Consider the following 19,721-nt stretch of genomic DNA (forward strand, 5'->3'; position numbering starts at 1 on the left):
TTCAGCTGTCGAGGTAAACTATAATCCTTTATAGAATCGTATATAGAAGTTATATTTATATATTTATAAATACTTTCCGCATTCAAAAACGAGGTCACTTGATAAAACTTCGTGATCTTCGTGTGGTCAATGCAGGTGTTTGTTGCTCCGACGTTGCTAACGTTCTAAATTCTCGTTCTGATTCTGATGACGTGGGCGTCGCTAGGCATTTTGGGGTGCTTTAGCCCCCCCCCCCCCCAACATTTCTATTCAACTCCCATAAGCCTCCATAAACTCTACACAAATTCCTGATCGCCTCAGTCCCCTTTAAATTTCATATGAAAACGGTGGCAGACTTCGGCTCTTCCCCGTCTTTCAGCGCGTTCTTCAATCCGCAGACCGCGGCAAGGATCAGAGGACGTGTGTACAGTAGAATGCTGCAATAAGTTTACCATCCTACCCTGTTAGTAAAACGTTTATTTTATTTTATTTTTTTACCCTCATTGGGGTCTGAGCCCCCCCACCCCCATGAAAATCCTGCTGATGACACCTTAAATTCCGTGAAATGACCAAAAAAAAAAAAAGTCTACTCACTGAAGGCCATAAGACCATTTATGGGCCTTTCATGCACATTAAAATTTCACAAAATAAACATTATGTATCAGGGCTAATTTGCCCTGGTTGAACAAGAGGAATTAGTCACTGAGTCCAGACTTATGTGAATACACTAGTACATACTGTCACTAGTTTATCTTGAGGACTCCAAGCTGACATGATCCTCTCTGCAGCCAGAAAACATACCCAAAGCAAATGTTAGATTGCTACAGTGTTTGAGCATGTTGCCTACACAGAGATAAACAGCCTTCTAGTTCTTCAAAAAGTGGTTCAAAGTTGTTCAACTTTGCTCCGATGAACTACACATTGAAGATGGCACCCTTTAATATAGTTTTGCAGGCCACTTTCATGATTGATGAATGAAAGAGACACATTTCAGCTGTAAGTCATCATAAGCATTTATTTTATGTCTGTTGACTTGAAACCAAAATACAGTTGTCTCCAAAGAAGAATGAAAAAAAATTAAAAATGAATTTTAAAAGTTCAGTTGCTCAACATTTGGTAGCCAACTACCAGATATACCAGCCACTGAACTTTGATCAGTGTTGTAGAAAGTATGCTAATTGTCTGTGTGAATGGAGATATCTGTGTATTTATGTCGAAAGTCCACAGGGTGAAACAAATGCTGATGATACTAAGTGCTCAAATGCATCTGTTTCTAGCTATTAGCCTGATATTCAATTATAAAAGTGATATATTTGTAAATATATTTTGAGCACAAAGCTTACCTAACATCACTGGTATGAGCATATTGTGAATAAGATTCTCAGGATCAGCTCAGTTTTTATGATTACAGCAGTATGTTTTTTATTTTTCAATATGTTTATATGTTCATTGTCACATTTTTCTTCCACCACACCTCATCATACAGACATCATACCTCATCATACCTTGGAAACAACCACCCTGCACATCTCCTACTGATCACACTTGCATGACTTGAATGAAACAAATCAACAACAATAAAACAAGATAAAACAAAACAAAATACAATACAATAATAATAATGCTCATGTAGGGTTCCCAGAGCTGAACAGAACTTTCTGCTTGCCCTTAGCAATGTAAGTTAGTCTTTCCAACCCAATACAGTTCGATATCTCCCTTATCCACATTCTCAAAGATGGCATCTTCATACTCTTCCAGCACAATGCAATCACTATACTCTACTGGCTTGGAGACATCAGGAGTCTAGAAGTTTACTCGGTTTCAGTGTTTGTATAAAGTCCATTGAATGTATTCTAGGAACACAGAGTTTAACATCCAAGGGGATTTTAGTGTTAAATGTATCTGGCAGACATTTTATAATTTCTTTCTAGAAATTTTGAATTTCTGGACATTCCCAACAACAGTGATACACTGTACCTTTCTAATCCAAACATTTAGCACACACATCTGGAATATTAGCAGAGATGATGAAGTTTAACAGGAGTTCTGTACTTTCTTATTAACCATTTACATTGAAGTAATTAAAACCTCGTATTTATTGTCTGTGTTTTAGGCAACCATTTAACCTCTCTAATGTTGATTCAGTACCATATTTAACCGTTGTGTTGTAATATCTAGTTGTATTTCTGTTCCCTTCCAAGTCTTATTTCTTTTAATTTTGATAAAGGTGGAATACATGTTATATGTTCATATTTTGATGATCTGTAAGAGTTTAATTCAGGAGTCTCCAGTCTTTGACAAAATGAAGGTGGCCAGGAGCTACTCGTGTTATATTATTTGCACATCATACATTATTTGTGTGACGTTTTAAAAAAATCTCAATGTCAAACAGTCATATTTTGCAATAAATCATTTTATAAATAAATCAAATTCACATAATCAGCATATTAATGAGTCGAGTTAATTGATTCAACACAACGGGTTTGCTGACTAAACTTATCATCAAAACTTGCAACAGTAGTTGAGTTTGTAGACTTCATCCACTTCTTGAAAGTACATTTTCTCTGCTCAGCTTTCTTTTTTCTTTCTTTGCTTATACTGCCTATTTAAATACATATTAAAATATATTTAGCTTTGGTTTCAAGTTAATTTTCTAATTTTATGATTTCATAGCCACTGAAAAAGCATCCCAGCAGCTGACAGAATATCACCAGCAGTGTGCACAGTATCACAGTGAATTTAACCCAGTATAAAGTGTTTTTGTAGGTTAGTGCAATCTAAGAAAGCTATTATAATCTATTAGTGAAAACTGCAGTGAAATGTTTTTTCACGACTGTCCAGCATGTAAATATTTATAAAAAGTATTTAAGAAAGAGAGATCCATAAAAAATAAAGATAAAAGTAAAACTAGAGTATCTTAAAAGTATAAAAATAGAAAATCAAGTAAATAAAATATAATATAGATAAATAAAATAAAATATAAAAATAGTTGTAAAAATATGAAAATATAGGTGCAAGTAGATAAATATATATATATATATATATAATATACACTATATTGCCAAAAGTATTCGCTTACCTGCCTTGACTTGCATATGAACTTAAGTGACATCCCATTCCTAATCCATAGGGTTCAATATGACGTCGGTCCTCCCTTTGCAGCTATAACAGCTTCAACTCTTCTGGGAAGGCTGCCCACAAGGTTTAGGAGTGTGTTTATGGGAATTTTTGACCATTCTTCCAGAAGCACATTTGTGAGGTCACACACTGATGTTGGATGAGAAGGCCTGGCTCTCAGTCTCCGCTCTAATTCATCCCAAAGGTGTTCTATCGGGTTGAGGTCAGTACTCTGTGCAGGCCAGTCAAGTTCATCCACACCAGACTCTGTCATCCATGTCTTTATGGACCTTGCTTTGTGCACTGGTGCACAGTCATGTTGGAAGAGGAAGGGGCCAGCTCCAAACTGTTCCCACAAAGTTGGGAGCATGGAATTGTCCAAAATGTCTTGGTATGCTGAAGTATTAAGAGTTCCTTTCACTGGAACTAAGGGGCCAAGCCCAGCTCCTGAAAAACAACCCCACACCATAATCCCCCCTCCACCAAACTTTACACTTGGCACAATGCAGTCAGACAAGTACCGTTCTCCTGGCAACCGCCAAACCCAGACTCGTCCATCAGATTGCCAGATGGAGAAGCGCGATTGGTCACTCCAGAGAACGCGTCTCCACTGCTCTAGAGTCCAGTGGCGGCGTGCTTTACACCACTGCATCCGACGCTTTGCATTGCACTTGGTGATGTATGACTTGGATGCAACTGCTCGGCCATGGAAACCCATTCCATGAAGCTCTCTGCGCACTGTTCTTGAGCTAATCTGAAGGCCACATGAAGTTTGGAGGTCTGTAGCGATTGGCTCCGCAGAAAGTTGGCGACCTCTTCGCACTATGCGCCTCAGCATCCGCTGACCCCGCTCCGTCAGTTTACGTGGCCTACCACTTCGTGGCTGAGTTGCTGTCGTTCCCAAACACTTCCACGTTCTTATAATACAGCTGACAGTTGACTGTGGAATATTTAGGAGCGAGGAAATTTCACGACTGGATTTGTTGCACAGGTGGCATCCTATCACAGTTCCACGCTGGAATTCACTGAGCTCCTGAGAGCGACCCATTCTTTCACAAATGTTTGTAAAAACAGTCTGCATGCCTAGGTGCTTGATTTTATACACCTGTGGCCATGGAAGTGATTGGAACACCTGATTCTGATTATTTGGATGGGTGAGCGAATACTTTTGGCAATATAGTGTGTATATATATATATATATATATATATATATATATATATATATATATATATATATATATATATATATACATACACTAACAAAGTGGTATACACACATATATACACATAAATGCAGACATGAACGTGATGGGATGTATGTGTTTATGCATATATTGAGGTGATCCAGTGTTTATCATTAAAGTGTCCATGTGCTGGAATAATTGTATAAAGTGACTTGTGCCAGTCCAGTGTCAAAGTGTCTGTTTGTGCAAATGTTCGAGATGAAAAGTGTTGAAAAAAAGCGGAGACAGTCCCCGTATCCATATCAGGTTCTAGGTGTTTCCTGGTTCAGACTCTGAATGGCCTGCGGGAAGAAGCTCCTCCTCATTCTCTGTTTGTTTGCCTTCATGGAGCGGAAGCGTTTCCCTGAATGCAACAGAGAAAAGAGTCCATTGTTGGGATGGCTGAGGTCCTTCACAATCTTCCTGGCTCTGATCCGGCACCGCTTGCTGTAGATGTCCTGCAGGTCAGGGAGCTCGGTGTGGATGGTACATTCAGCTGAACGCACCACTCTCTGGAGGGCTCGTCTGTTCTGCATGGTGCTGTTCCCGAACCAGGAAGTGATGCTACCCGTCAGGACGCTCTCAATGGTGCAGGTGTAAAAAGTCTTTAGCACCTAATGGATTAGTCATGTCATGCTGACCTGACGTCATAGGAATGGTAAAATAAATAAATAGACAAGTGTCCCCAGTGGAAATTACGCCCTTGGCTTTTGTCCACTATGACATCACATTTAACATAGTTAACACCGGCTGAAACTAAAGCTCTCTGGCCAAAATGAGTAATTTTGTTTGCAAAATGCTCTAACACTCACAACTACAAAAAATGTGAACATGGGCCAAACAGCTGATGTTGTTGCAAAACTGAGAGTGGACAATCCAAAACTGATAGACATTCAGTGTATGGGTCACAGACTGGAGCTGGCACTTCTTGGGGTTTTGAAAGAGGTGAGCTTAGTGAGTCGTGTAAATGACACTTTGCATTTGATAGCCCAAAGAGCCACAGAGAACTTAAGACAGTTCGTGAAGAATTTGAATCTAGGTTCTACAAACCAAAGCCACATGCAACCATAAAGAACAATTCAGACAGATAAAGTATGTTTTTTTGTTTATTATAATTTTGTTCATTTGCAGTTCATACATTTCATGCTCAATGATGCTCAAGCTGTCCGTAGAGGGTTGCCTCTGCCAAATTCTTAGTGCTAAAGGAAACAAGATAATAGAAATATTCAGTCATGTAGTCTTAGCTGTGATGCAAAACTGGTGTTTCACAAATATACATTCAAGTCTTCAAAATTTCACAAGAAAGAAGTAGTTTATCAGATTTTTTTTCTACAAATATTTCCTCTGAACATTCTAGAGTCGTTCGCTCTGAAGGCCATGTGACAAGGTTAGTCTTCATAAATAGTTGTTACACCATTTGTAGAAAGCTATTATAGCATTGTAATGCAGACTGTATCGTAATTGCAAGCTGTGTTAAGATAAACAATAAGAAGAACTTACACCATATAAAATTAAACCCTTGCATACACCAATTGTTTCAGGGGTTGTGTAGGCAGCACACTGATAAATCTGACATTTCAGAGAGGAGCACAGGAAAGCCAAAAACAGTGAGAGACTAGTGTGGACTGGCAAGATTTGTAAGCTGACAGTCTTGGATCTTTCATTCATGTAAACACTCAAGTAAACAATATACATGCATACAAGGTCTATTAAAAACAAACCGTTCTATATCCTTATAGCTTTGTTAAGGAATCATATGGTTTCTCTCTCTCAGAGGCATGGCACTGACAAGCCCTCAAAAATGTCATTCTCCAGCTAATACTTTTAATGATGGTGAGTGAGAGCTGTTGGATTTTATCTCATTCATCTGTATTATCTGTCATGTTTTTGGCTCCAATAGGTGAGGCCCTGTGGCTATCTAAAGAAAATCACTCTCTGAAAAGGTGCAGGATATCAATATACCTCTAAACTTCAACATTTTCAAAGCCAGATATTAGCCTGAAGGTTTAATATTAATCATAAGCTTTGCAAAACACCATAAATCTCCTTAGATTTATTTGTCCAACTATTTTATGGTGAAGCTTTTATGGGGTAAAAAACAAATTACAGCATGAGAATGAAGAACACATACGAAACCAATTTTCTTAAGGCTTGCAGAGAGTTTTCTTGGGTACTAAGGGAATGTCTGGATTGAATCTGTATCTGATGACACTCAAACTCTGATGTTGGTGTCATATTATTAGTATTTTTTCTTTTATGTGAATCTCCTGCAGCTTATAGCAGACTCATTTACCTTGGTACTGTCTTCAGACTCATCACTGCTACTATTTCATTCATGTAAACACTCACGTAAACAATATACATGGAATTAGGTTTCACACATTAATGAAAGTGTTTCAAAACCAACCTTGCCCAAACGCTCTTCAAAATCAGGTGGCCATTCCTGCATCAGGTTATCAATGTCTGGCATGGGTCTGAGGAAGACATTAAGGCATTACTTACTTTCTTGAGTTATAGATTGAAATTTGTTTGTGCGGAACAGCTGTGCCAGCTGAACCAGTTTGTTGTGGGACAGTGTTTGTTCAAGCTTGTGTATCCTGTATTGTGTGTACTGTAAGTGAATGTTTGTTATAATTTATAGTGTGTTACTGCAAGCTGTAAATCACTGTGTGCTAGTGTTTGTACCTGGTGTAAAGTACTGTGGCTGGAGGTTTGGAGCGATGGAGTCGACTGATGCTATCTATCCAGTCATCAATAGCTTTTGGGTTCTTCTGTGCACTCTTGATACTCTTCACCTTCACTTCCTATTAAAGATATTTTTATTGTATGTGTGAGGAATGAGGACTTATCAACGTGCACAATACAATACAAACTAGCTTCTTTAAATAATGCTTCTGTATATATCAAACAGTTTGAAATTCATTTCTACACTGTATTTCAGATGAACTGTTTGTGAGTGTGTGTGTGTCCTCACAGCGACATTGTGCTGTTTACGGTTCTCAGAAAGCCACGGGGAGAGCACCGTTGGGTCTGATTGCTTAGCACATGGTTTATCCATCACAGTGGTCTGTGTTGTGTATCTGAAAGGAAGAGACATTTATATTAATCCATTTTCATGTTAGATTATATGAAAAATGTTTGAACATGGATTTCAATTTGCTTCCATCACTGTTCCTACCGTTCTGGAGCAGTTCTTGGCTCCCCATCATCTTCATCTGACTCTGTCTCGTCAGAATCCTCCTCCTCATCATCATCATCGTCTTCATCAGTTTCAGCTGGTTCACATGGTCTAGCAGGTGGTCCTGTCTTTTTTTGCTGTGAAATTTCACCATGAATTAAAAGAAGGTTCATTTTATCGATTCACACTCAATGCTTTAAATCTTAGAATCTTTGTACAAGGGTCAATACTAGCCTAAAATCATTTAATGTGATGAATGTGTGCAGTAAAAAATGACAGGTCAAGCATGAGAATGAAGAACACATACAAAACCAATTTTCTTAAGGCTTGCAGAGAGTTTTCTTGGGTACTAAAGGAATGTCTGGATTGATTCTGTATCTGATGACACTCAAACTCTGATGTTGGTATCATATTATTAGTATTTTTTTTTCATATGAATCTCCTGCAGCTTATAGCAGACCCATTTACCTTGGTACTGTCTTCAGACTCATCACTGCTACTATTTCATTCATGTAAACACTCACGTAAACAATATACATGGAATTAGGTTTCACACATTAATGAAAGTGTTTCAAAACCAACCTTGCCCAAAAGCTCTTCAAACTCAGGTGGCCATTCTTGCATCAGGGTATCAATGTCTGGCATGGGTCTGAGGAAGACATTAAGGCATTACTTTCTTTCTTGAGTTATAGATTGAAATTTGTTTGTGTGGAACAGCTGTGCCAGCTGAACCAGTTTGTTGTGGGACAGTGTTTGTTCAAGCTTATGTATCCTGTATTGTGTGTACTGTAAGTGAATGTTTGTTATAATTTATAGTGTGTTACTGCAAGCTGTAAATCACTGTGTGCTAGTGTTTGTACCTGGTGTAAAGTACTGTGGCTGGAGGTTTGGAGCGATGGAGTTGACTGATGCTATCTATCCAGTCATCAATAGCTTTTGGGTTCTTCTGTGCACTCTTGATACTCTTCACCTTCACTTCCTATTAAAGATATTTTTATTGTATGTGTGAGGAATGAGGACTTATCAACGTGCACAATACAACACAAACTAGCTTCTTTAAATAATGCTTCTGTATATATCAAACAGTTTGAAATTCATTTCTACACTGTATTTCAGATGAACTGTTTGTGAGTGTGTGTGTGTCCTCACAGCGACATTGTGCTGTTTACGGTTCTCAGAAAGCCACGGGGAGAGCACCGTTGGGTCTGATTGCTTAGCACATGGTTTGTCCATCACAGTGGTCTGTGTTGTGTATCTGAAAGGAAGAGACATTTATATTAATCCATTTTCATGTTAGATTATATGAAAAATGTTTGAACATGGATTTCAATTTGTTTCCATCACTGTTCCTACCGTTCTGGAGCTGGTCTTGGGGCCCCATAATCTTCATCTGATTCTGTGTCATCAGAATCATCCTCATCATCATCATCCTCTTCATCAGTTTCAGCTGGTTCACATGGTCTAGCAGGTGGTCCTGTCTTTTTTTGCTGTGAAATTTCACCATGATTTAAAAGAAGGTTCATTTTATCGATTCACACTCAATGCTTTAAATCTTAGAATCTTTGTACAAGGGTCAATACTAGCCTAAAATCGTTTAATGTGATGAATGTGTGCAGTAAAAAATGACAGGTCAAGCATGAGAATGAAGAACACATACGAAACCAATTTTCTTAAGGCTTGCAGAGAGTTTTCTTGGGTACTAAAGGAATGTCTGGATTGAATCTGTATCTGATGACACTCAAACTCTGATGTTGGTATCATATTATTAGTATTTTTTGTTTCATGCGAATCTCCTGCAGCTTATAGCAGACTCATTTACCTTGATACTGTCTTCAGACTCATCACTGCTACTATTTCATTCATGTAAACACTCACGTAAACAATATACATGGAATTAGGTTTCACACATTAATGAAAGTGTTTCAAAACCAACCTTGCCCAAAAGCTCTTCAAAATCAGGTGGCCATTCGTGCATCAGGGTATCAATGTCTGGCATGGGTCTGAGGAAGACATTAAGGCATTACTTACTTTCTTGAGTTATAGATTGAAATTTGTTTGTGTGGAACAGCTGTGCCAGCTGAACCAGTTTGTTGTGGGACAGCGTTTGTTCAAGCTTGTGTATCCAGTATTGTGTGTACTGTAAGTGAATGTTTGTTATAATTTATAGTGTGTTACTGCAAGCTGTAAATCACTGTGTGCTAGTGTTTGTACCTGGTGTAAAGTACTGTGGCTGGAGGTTTGGAGCGATGGAGTTGACTGATGCTATCTATCCAGTCATCTTCATCTTCATCTGACTCTGTGTCATCAGAATCATCCTCCTCCTCCTCCTCATCCTCTTCATCAGTTTCAGCTGGTTCACATGGTCTAGCAGGTGGTCCTGTCTTTTTTTGCTGTGAAATTTCACCATGAATTAAAAGAAGGTTCATTTTATCCATTCACACTCAATGCTTTAAATCTTAGAATGTTTGTACAAGGGTCAATACTAGCCTAAAATCATTTAATGTGGTTAATGTGTGCAGTAAAAAATGACAGGTCAAACATGAGAATGAAGAACACATACGAAACCAATTTTCTTAAGGTTTGCAGAGAGTTTTCTTGGGTGCTAAAGGAATGTCTGGATTGAATCTGTATCTGATGACACTCAAACTCTGATGCTGGTATCATATTATTGGTATTTTTTCTTTTATGTGAATCTCCTGCAGTTTATAGCAGACTCATTTACCTTGGTACTGTCTTCAGACTCATCACTGCTACTATTGGCCATGCTTTTCAGCTGCTGTTGGCTTGTGTTCCTTAAGACTGGAAACATAACACTATACTTTAGCAATGCTGGAAATGTTTCACATTGAAATCGTACAGCATTAAGAGCCTCAGCTGACCTGCTTGCCATGGAGTAGGTGCGTACAAACTGGCCACCTCTCCTGAGTCATTGATGTCCAGAGTCTTGTTGTTGGGCGGCTTAGCAATAAGCTCAGGCTGAAAACGTCACACAAAAATTAAATTAAACAGCATAGCCAGCTGACACATTCGCTACTAACAGTTAGACAACATTGACAGTTGGCTCGAGAGCTAACTTAGTTTTGTGCAACAAAAAAAAATGTGCGTTGAGAGGAGCACAGGAAAGCCAAAGAATTAAAACAAACCTGGAAGTTTCTGATTTCAGAATAAAGTGAGAACAGGACATGGAGAGACTGGATTCGGCTCTCGTATACTGGAATGTCCAAGATACCTATAGAAATTCATCTATTAAAATTATATTATAAAGCAGATCGTAAAAAAATAAAATAAAATAAAGACAGTTTAACTAACCGCAAATTGTGTCGATGTACTCTTCCAGGTCACAGTCAATATCTGCTGTGGGGAGGTTCAGCTGCGAGAGAGAGAGAGAGAGAGAGAGAGAGATTGATTCTACTGTACAATCATTTTGTGTGATGTTACTGAAAAATACACTTCATAAACATAAAATATCCTTGTTTAAAAACAGTGAGACACTAGTGTGGACTGGCAAGATTTGTAAGCTGACAGTCTTGGATCTTTCATTCATGTAAACAATATACATGGAATTAGGTTTCACACATTAATGAAAGTGTTTCAAAACCAACCTTGCCCAAAAGCTCTTCAAACTCAGGTGGCCATTCTTGCATCAGGGTATCAGTGTCTGGCATGGGTCTGAGGAAGACATTAAGGCATTACTTACTTTCTTGAGTTATAGATTGAAATTTCGTTTGTTGTGGGACAGTGTTTGTTCAAGCTTATGTATCCTGTATTGTGTGTACTGTAAGTGAATGTTTGTTATAATTTATAGTGTGTTACTGCAAGCTGTAAATCACTGTGTGCTAGTGTTTGTACCTGGTGTAAAGTACTGTGGCTGGAGGTTTGGAGCGATGGAGTTGACTGACGCTATCTATCCAGTCATCAATAGCTTTTGGGTTCTTCTGTGCACTCTTGATACTCTTCACCTTCACTTCCTATTAAAGATATTTTTATTGTGTGTGTGAAGAATGAGGACTTATCAACGTGCACAATACAACACAAACTAGCTTCTTTAAATAATGCTTCTGTATATATCAAACAGTTTGAAATTCATTTCTACACTGTATTTCAGATGAACTGTTTGTGAGTGTGTGTGTGTCCTCACAGTGACATTGTGCTGTTTACGGTTCTCAGAAAGCCACGGGGAGAGCACCGTTGGGTCTGATTGCTTAGCACATGGTTTATCCATCACAGTGGTCTGTGGTGTGTATCTGAAAGGAAGAGACATTTATATTAATCCATTTTCATGTTAGATTATATGAAAAATGTTTGAACATGGATTTCAATTTGTTTCCATCACTGTTCCTACCGTTCTGGAGCTGGTCTTGGGGCCCCATAATCTTCATCTGATTCTGTGTCATCAGAATCATCCTCATCATCATCATCCTCTTCATCAGTTTCAGCTGGTTCACATGGTCTAGCAGGTGGTCCTGTCTTTTTTTGCTGTGAAATTTCACCATGATTTAAAAGAAGGTTCATTTTATCGATTCACACTCAATGCTTTAAATCTTAGAATCTTTGTACAAGGGTCAATACTAGCCTAAAATCGTTTAATGTGATGAATGTGTGCAGTAAAAAATGACAGGTCAAGCATGAGAATGAAGAACACATACGAAACCAATTTTCTTAAGGCTTGCAGAGAGTTTTCTTGGGTACTAAAGGAATGTCTGGATTGAATCTGTATCTGATGACACTCAAACTCTGATGTTGGTGTGATATTATTAGTATTTTTTCTTTTATGTGAATCTCCTGCAGCTTATAGCAGACTCATTTACCTTGGTACTGTCTTCAGACTCATCACTGCTACTATTTCATTCATGTAAACACTCACGTAAACAATATACATGGAATTAGGTTTCACACATTAATGAAAGTGTTTCAAAACCAACCTTGCCCAAAAGCTCTTCAAACTCAGGTGGCCATTCCTGCATCAGGGTATCAATGTCTGGCATGGGTCTGAGGAAGACATTAAGGCATTACTTACTTTCTTGAGTTATAGATTGAAATTTGTTCGTGCGGAACAGCTGTGCCAGCTGAACCAGTTTGTTGTGGGACAGTGTTTGTTCAAGCTTGTGTATCCAGTATTGTGTGTACTGTAAGTGAATGTTTGTTATAATTTATAGTGTGTTACTGCAAGCTGTAAATCACTGTGTGCTAGTGTTTGTACCTGGTGTAAAGTACTGTGGCTGGAGGTTTGGAGCGATGGAGTTGACTGATGCTATCTATCCAGTCATCAATAGCTTTTGGGTTTTTCTGTGCACTTTCGATACTCTTCACCTTCACTTCCTATTAAAGATATTTTTATTGTGTGTGTGAAGAATGAGGACTTATCAACGTGCACAATACAATACAAACTAGCTTCTTTAAATAATGCTTCTGTATATATCAAAGAGTTTGAAATTCATTTCTACACTGTATTTCAGATGAACTGTTCGTGAGTGTGTGTGTGTCCTCACAGTGACATTGTGCTGTTTACGGTTCTCAGAAAGCCACGGGGAGAGCACCGTTGGGTCTGATTGCTTAGCACATGGTTTGTCCATCACAGTGGTCTGTGGTGTGTATCTGAAAGGAAGAGACATTTATATTAATCCATTTTCATGTTAGATTATATGAAAAATGTTTGAACATGGATTTCAATTTGTTTCCATCACTGTTCCTACCGTTCTGGAGCTGGTCTTGGCTCCCCATCATCTTCATCTGACTCTGTGTCATCAGAATCCTCCTCCTCCTCCTCATCATCCTCTTCATCATGTTTAGTTGGCGTACAAGGGTCGATACTAGCCTAAAATCGTTTTATGTGATGAATGTGTGCAGTAAAAAATGACAGGTCAAGCATGAGAATGAAGAACACATACGAAACCAATTTTCTTAAGGCTTGCAGAGAGTTTTCTTGGGTACTAAAGGAATGTCTGGATTGAATCTGTATCTGATGACACTCAAACTCTGATGTTGGTATCATATTATTGGTATTTTTTCTTTTATGTGAATCTCCTGCAGTTTATAGCAGACTCATTTACCTTGGTACTGTCTTCAGACTCATCACTGCTACTATTGGCCATGCTTTTCAGCTGCTGTTGGCTTGTGTTCCTTAAGACTGGAAACATAATACTATACTTTAGCAATGCTGGAAATGTTTCACATTGAAATCGTACAGCATTAAGAGCCTCAGCTGACCTGCTTGCCATGGAGTAGGTGCGTACAAACTGGCCACCTCTCCTGAGTCATTGATGTCCAGAGTCTTGTTGTTGGGTGGCTTAGCAATAAGCTCAGGCTGAAAACGTCACACACAAATTAAATTAAACAGCATAGCCAGCTAACACATTCGCTACTAACAGTTAGACAACATTGACAGTTGGCTCGAGAGCTAACTTAGTTTTGTGCAACGAAAAAAAAATGTGCGTTGAGAGGAGCACAGGAAAGCCAAAGAATTAAAACAAACCTGGAAGTTTCTGATTTCAGAATAAAGTGAGAACAGGACATGGAGAGACTGGATTCGGCTCTCGTATACTGGAATGTCCAAGATACCTATAGAAATTCATCTATTAAAATTATATTATAAAGCAGATTGTAAAAAAATTAAATAAAATAAGGACAATTTAACTAACCGCAAATTGTGTCGATGTACTCTTCCAGGTCACAGTCAATATCTGCTGTGGGGAGGTTCAGCTGCGAGAGAGAGAGAAAGAGAGAGAGAGAGAGAGAGAGAGAGAGAGAGAGAGAGAGAGAGAGAGAGAGAGAGAGAGACTGATTCTACTGTACATTCATTTTGTGTGATGTTACTGAAAAATACACTTCATAAACATGAAATATCCTTGTTTAAAAACAGTGAGACACTAGTGTGGACTGGCAAGATTTGTAAGCTGACAGTCTTGGATCTTTCATTCATGTAAACAATATACATGGAATTAGGTTTCACACATTAATGAAAGTGTTTCAAAACCAACCTTGCCAAAAAGCTCTTCAAACTCAGGTGGCCATTCTTGCATCAGGGTATCAGTGTCTGGCATGGGTCTGAGGAAGACATTAAGGCATTACTTTCTTTCTTGAGTTATAGATTGAAATTTTGTTTGTTGTGGGACAGTGTTTGTTCAAGCTTATGTATCCTGTATTGTGTGTACTGTAAGTGAATGTTTGTTATAATTTATAGTGTGTTACTGCAAGCTGTAAATCACTGTGTGCTAGTGTTTGTACCTGGTGTAAAGTACTGTGGCTGGAGGTTTGGAGCGATGGAGTTCACTGACGCTATCTATCCAGTCATCAATAGCTTTTGGGTTCTTCTGTGCACTCTCGATACTCTTCACCTTCACTTCCTATTAAAGATATTTTTATTGTGTGTGTGAGGAATGAAGACTTATCAACGTGCACAATACAACACAAACTAGCTTCTTTAAATAATGCTTCTGTATATATCAAACAGTTTGAAATTCATTTCTACACTGTATTTCAGATGAACTGTTTGTGAGTGTGTGTGTGTCCTCACAGCGACATTGTGCTGTTTACTGTTCTCAGAAAGCCCCATGGAGAGCACCACTGGGTCTGATTGCTTAGCACATGGTTCATCCAACACTACCAAGCCCAGACCATCCACCTTCCCATCCGGCCGAGGAACCTTGACACATACAGTAGTTTTAACAGCAATCCTCGTACATTTCTTTTAATCCACATGAACAGTACATTGGCGTAAAACATATAATGTTTACATTTTATTATTATCATTAGTAGTAGTAGTAGTAATAGTAGTAGTATCCACTTACTTTAAGGAAAGCATCAATGTCGCCTACAGCTGGAATGAAGTCTGGAATAAAAGGCTTCAGCTTATGATCCAGTTCAATGTTCTGAGGTGTGTATCTGAAAGGAAGAAACATTTATATTAATCCATTTTCATGTTAAGATTATAAGAAAAATGTTTGAACATGCATTTCAATGTTTAAGTAATGTTCCATCACTTCAGAACCACAATGTCTATGGTTTATGTCGAACTGTGTAGGAACATTCGCACAGCTTACCGTGTGATGAACTGGAAAATGTCTTTTATATCTGATGAGACATGGAGATGGTCATAATCTGATGGATCATATGCCCTGTAGGGAGACATACCCCCACACAATGATGACTGCAGATCCTATGCTCCAGTTTCATTTTACATCTATATCACAATCTGATTAATTTCTAAACCCACTGCATACAAGGTCTATTAAAAACAAACCGTTCTATATCCTTATAGCTTTGTTAAGGAATCATATGGTTTCTCTCTCTGAGGCATGGCACCGACAAGCCCTCAAAAACATCATTCTCCAGCTAGTACTTTAAATGACGGTGAGTGAGAGCTGTTGTAATTTTATCTCATTCATCTGTATTATCTGTCATTTTTTTGGCTCCAACAGGTGAGGCCCTGTGGCCTTCTAAAGAAAATCACTCTCTGAAAAGGTGCAGGATATCAATATACCTCTAAACTTCAACATTTTCAAAGCCAGATGTTAGCCTGAATGTTTAATACTAATCATAATCTGTACAAAACACCACAAATCACCTGCCTTTATGGTGAAGCTTTTATGGGGAAAAAAACAAATTACAGTTAAATCTGATGGCAGGCAAGGAGTTACTGACTTATGTTGTTTCCTTCACTGTTCCTACCCTTCTGGAGCTGGTCTTGGCTCCCCATCATCTTCATCTGACTCTGTGTCATCAGAATCCTCTTCATCATCATCCTCTTCATCATAATCCTCATCATCAGTTTCAGCTGGTTCACATGGTCTAGCAGGTGGTCCTGTCTTTTTTTGCTGTGAAATTTCACCATGAATTAAAAGAAGGTTCATTTTATCCATTCACACTCAATGCTTTAAATCTCAGAATCTTTGTACAAGGGTCGATACAAGCCTAAAATCGTTTAATGTGATGAATGTGTGCAGTAAAAAATGACAGGTCAAGCAGGATAATGAAGAACACATACGAAAGCAATTTTCTTAAGGCTTGCAGAAAGTTTGCCTGGGTACTAAAGGAATGTCTGGATCAAATCAGTATACGATGACACTCAAACTCTGATGTTGGTATCATATTATTGGCATTTTTTTTTCTTTTATGCGATCTCCTGCAGCTTATAGCAGACTCATTTACCTTGATACTGTCTTCAGACTCATCATTGCCACTACTGGCCATGTAATTCAGCTGCTGTAGGCTTGTGTTCCTTAAGACTGGAAACATAACAATATACTTTAGCAATGCTGGAAATGTTTAGCATTGAAATGTACAGCATTAAGAGCCTCAGCTGACCTGCTTGCCGTGGAGTACGTGTGTCCAAACTGGCCAGCTCTTCTGAGTTGCTGATGTCCAGAGTCTCGTCGTAGGGCTGGTTATCAAGAAGCTCAGGCTGAAAACGTCACACAGACATGTTTTTAAATGTCACACTGCAGTAAACATAAAAGACCAATACTTATTTACGTGTTAGAGCCAAACTAAAACTAACATTAACAAATGAATACACTATGTGAATTTCAGTAGATACAAGCTTCGTAATATCTAAAGTATCTGCTATTACTCATACAGTATGTACCATTTATCAGGTCTATACTGTCAACTGTAGAAAGGGAGATGAAACAAACAGTTTGAAAGAGGTGAGCTTTGTGAGTCGTGTAAATGACACTGCATTTGATAGCCCACAGAGCCACAGAGAACTTAAGACAGTTTGTGAAGAATTTGCAAAGCCACATGCAACCATAAAGAATAATTCAGACAGATAAAGTATGTTTTGTTTAATTTATTATTATTTTCTTCAGTTGCAGTTCATGCATTTCATGTAAAAAGTCTGGCGAGTAAAATAAAACATTTACTAGCCAGTGGCGACTCAAGCTTTTGTAAAGGTGATATTGGATATTTTGGACACAATTTTTTTCAGTATACAAAATATATCTAAGATTTCTCATGCTTTGTCATAATAAGCCATAAAATCTTCACATTCATATGTATATAATGTTTATACAACTTTCAGGTCCAAGAGATGCCCACTTTACAACCTTCTTATCTGGAACTCCTCACTGATCCAGAGAGTATGATACTTCCTCATTTACACCAATATTTTAAAAGTCAACATTTTCAACTGGTCTACCAAAATCAGTAAAGATAGCAATCTGACATACTGACTGACCACAACAGCTCTCTGAATGCAGTGAGATCATGTGACAATCACGTGACTAGGCGATGCTTAAGTACTCACTATAGCAGGCTAGTTAAGCAATAACACGAAATGGCATACATACATGAAATAAACCACTGATTCATTACTGACCATTTCACATGTAACGAGTGAAATAAGATGTGGCTCCTTTAAGATCAGCAAGCTGTTTTTGTTTTTGTTGTGAACAGTCTGCAGTCACTTGAGCCTCGAGTACCGCATGTGTGCCGGATGTCCAGTGTTTTTATTTTCATTTCTGTTTGCTTATTTAAGTTGTGTTCTTTAAATAAGTAACGCTGTGTCCAGTAGAATACAGCTCGAGATGTGAAGTGCTGTCTGATTACTGCTGCAACTTGAATTGGAGCGATCCCATACGTTAATGCTAACTCAGCGCGTTACATACACACAGAAAAGGACAACATCTCTCACAGCAGCGTTTGGATCAAGTATAAAAATAAGAAAGAACTTTAATTAAAAATCGTTTTTTACCTCATAGTCCTCAGACTGGATTTTCTTATAGGTGCTGAACTTCAAGTTCCACCTCTTAGCTTGCAGCTTCTTGAAAAAGGGCATTTCAGCTGTCGAGGTAAACTATAATCCTTTATAGAATCGTATATAGAAGTTATATTTGTATATTTATAAATACTTTACGCATTCAAAAACGAGGTCACTTGATAAAACTTCGTGATCTTCGTGTGGTCAACGCAGGTGTGTTTGTCGCTCTGACGTTGCTAACGTTGTAAATTCTCGTTCTGATTCTGATGACGTGGGCGTCGCTAGGCATTTTGGGGGGCTTTAGCCCCCCCCTAACATTTCTACTCAGCCCCCATAAGCCTCCATAAACTCTACACAAATTCGTGATCGCCTCAGTCCCCTTTAAATTTCATATGAAAACGGCGGCAGACTTCGGCTCTTCCCCGTCTTTCAGCGCGTTCTTCAATCCGCAGACCGCGGCAAGGATCAGAGGACGTGTGTGTGTGCGCGCGCGCACATGTGCAATACAATAGAATGCTGCAATAAATTTACCATCCTATCGTGTTAGTAAAACGTTTATTTTATTTTATTTTATTTATTTTTTATTTTTTACCCTCATTGGGGTCTGAGCCATCAACCCCCCCCCCCCCTTAAATTCCGTGAAATGACAAAAAAAGTCACATTTATGGGTCTTTCATGCACATTAAAATTTCACAAAATAAACATTATGTATCAGGGCTAATTTGCCCTGGTTGAACAAGAGGAATTAGTCACTGAGTCCAGACTTATGTGAATACACTAGTACATACTGTCACTAGTTTATCTTGAGGACTCCAAGCTGACATGATCCTCTCTGCAGCCAGAAAACATACCCAAAGCAAATGTTAGATTGCTACAGTGTTTGAGCATGTTGCCTACACAGAGATAAACAGCCTTCTAGTTCTTCAAAAAGTGGTTCAAAGTTGTTCAACTTTGCTCCGATGAACTACACATTGAAGATGGCACCCTTTAATATAGTTTTGCAGGCCACTTTCATGATTGATGAATGAAAGAGACACATTTCAGCTGTAAGTCATCATAAGCATTTATTTTATGTCTGTTGACCTGAAACCAAAATACAGTTGCCTCCATTCAAGAAATCAATCATCACATTTACCACAACACTGACCAGTATCCAGTGAAATACATAAAGGTGGTGAAAATTTGCAGCAATTGAATATATTCGAAATATGCTACTAAATAGGTGATAATAATCAATGTAAATACCAAAAATACTTTTTTTCTAATACCAAAGAAGAATGAAAAAAAAATGAAAAATGAATTTTAATATATGGATGAAACGTTCAGTTGCTCAACATTTGGTAGCCAACTACCAGAACTTTGATCAGTGTTGTAGAAAGTATGCTAATTGTCTGTGTGAATGGAGATATCTGTGTATTTATGTCGAAAATCCACAGGGGTGAAACAAATGCTGGTGACACTAAGTGCTCAAATGCATCTGTTTCTAGCTATTACCCTGATATTCAGTTATAAAAGTGATCTACAAAAC

The 19,721-nt window shown here is 38.3% G+C and overlaps 1 protein-coding gene across 1 annotated transcript; it reads right to left on the reverse strand.

Moving 5' to 3' along the window:
* Positions 1 to 5,512: 5,512 nt before the first annotated feature.
* LOC131370475 (nucleolar protein dao-5-like) lies at positions 5,513 to 18,042 on the reverse strand. Its single transcript, XM_058417820.1, has 30 exons — positions 17,813 to 18,042; positions 16,801 to 16,897; positions 16,645 to 16,721; positions 16,165 to 16,310; positions 15,537 to 15,611; positions 15,285 to 15,378; positions 15,011 to 15,139; positions 14,722 to 14,840; positions 14,475 to 14,541; positions 14,136 to 14,196; positions 13,970 to 14,055; positions 13,705 to 13,801; positions 13,548 to 13,624; positions 11,840 to 11,973; positions 11,636 to 11,741; positions 11,347 to 11,465; positions 11,100 to 11,166; positions 10,807 to 10,867; positions 10,641 to 10,726; positions 10,377 to 10,473; positions 10,220 to 10,296; positions 8,851 to 8,984; positions 8,647 to 8,752; positions 8,358 to 8,476; positions 8,080 to 8,146; positions 7,498 to 7,634; positions 7,294 to 7,399; positions 7,005 to 7,123; positions 6,727 to 6,793; positions 5,513 to 5,518 (listed from the first exon to the last, which is right to left on the reverse strand). The coding sequence occupies exons 1-30, from the start codon at positions 17,813 to 17,815 to the stop codon at positions 5,513 to 5,515; spliced, it is 2,736 nt and encodes a 911-aa protein (XP_058273803.1). The 5' UTR covers positions 17,816 to 18,042.
* Positions 18,043 to 19,721: the final 1,679 nt, after the last annotated feature.

The sequence above is a fragment of the Hemibagrus wyckioides genome, linkage group LG19 (genome assembly GCF_019097595.1).
Source record: "Hemibagrus wyckioides isolate EC202008001 linkage group LG19, SWU_Hwy_1.0, whole genome shotgun sequence".
Taxonomy (NCBI): domain Eukaryota; kingdom Metazoa; phylum Chordata; class Actinopteri; order Siluriformes; family Bagridae; genus Hemibagrus; species Hemibagrus wyckioides.

Bases quoted from the DNA above. Each gene is read 5' to 3' on its own strand.
- LOC131370475 (XM_058417820.1), bottom strand. The intron at 8,753-8,850 runs GTAGGAACAGTG...TCTTCCTTTCAG, and splicing joins CCAAGACCAGCTCCAGAACG to ATACACAACACAGACCACTG. The intron at 8,477-8,646 runs GTGAGGACACAC...TATCTTTAATAG, and splicing joins GTAAACAGCACAATGTCGCT to GAAGTGAAGGTGAAGAGTAT.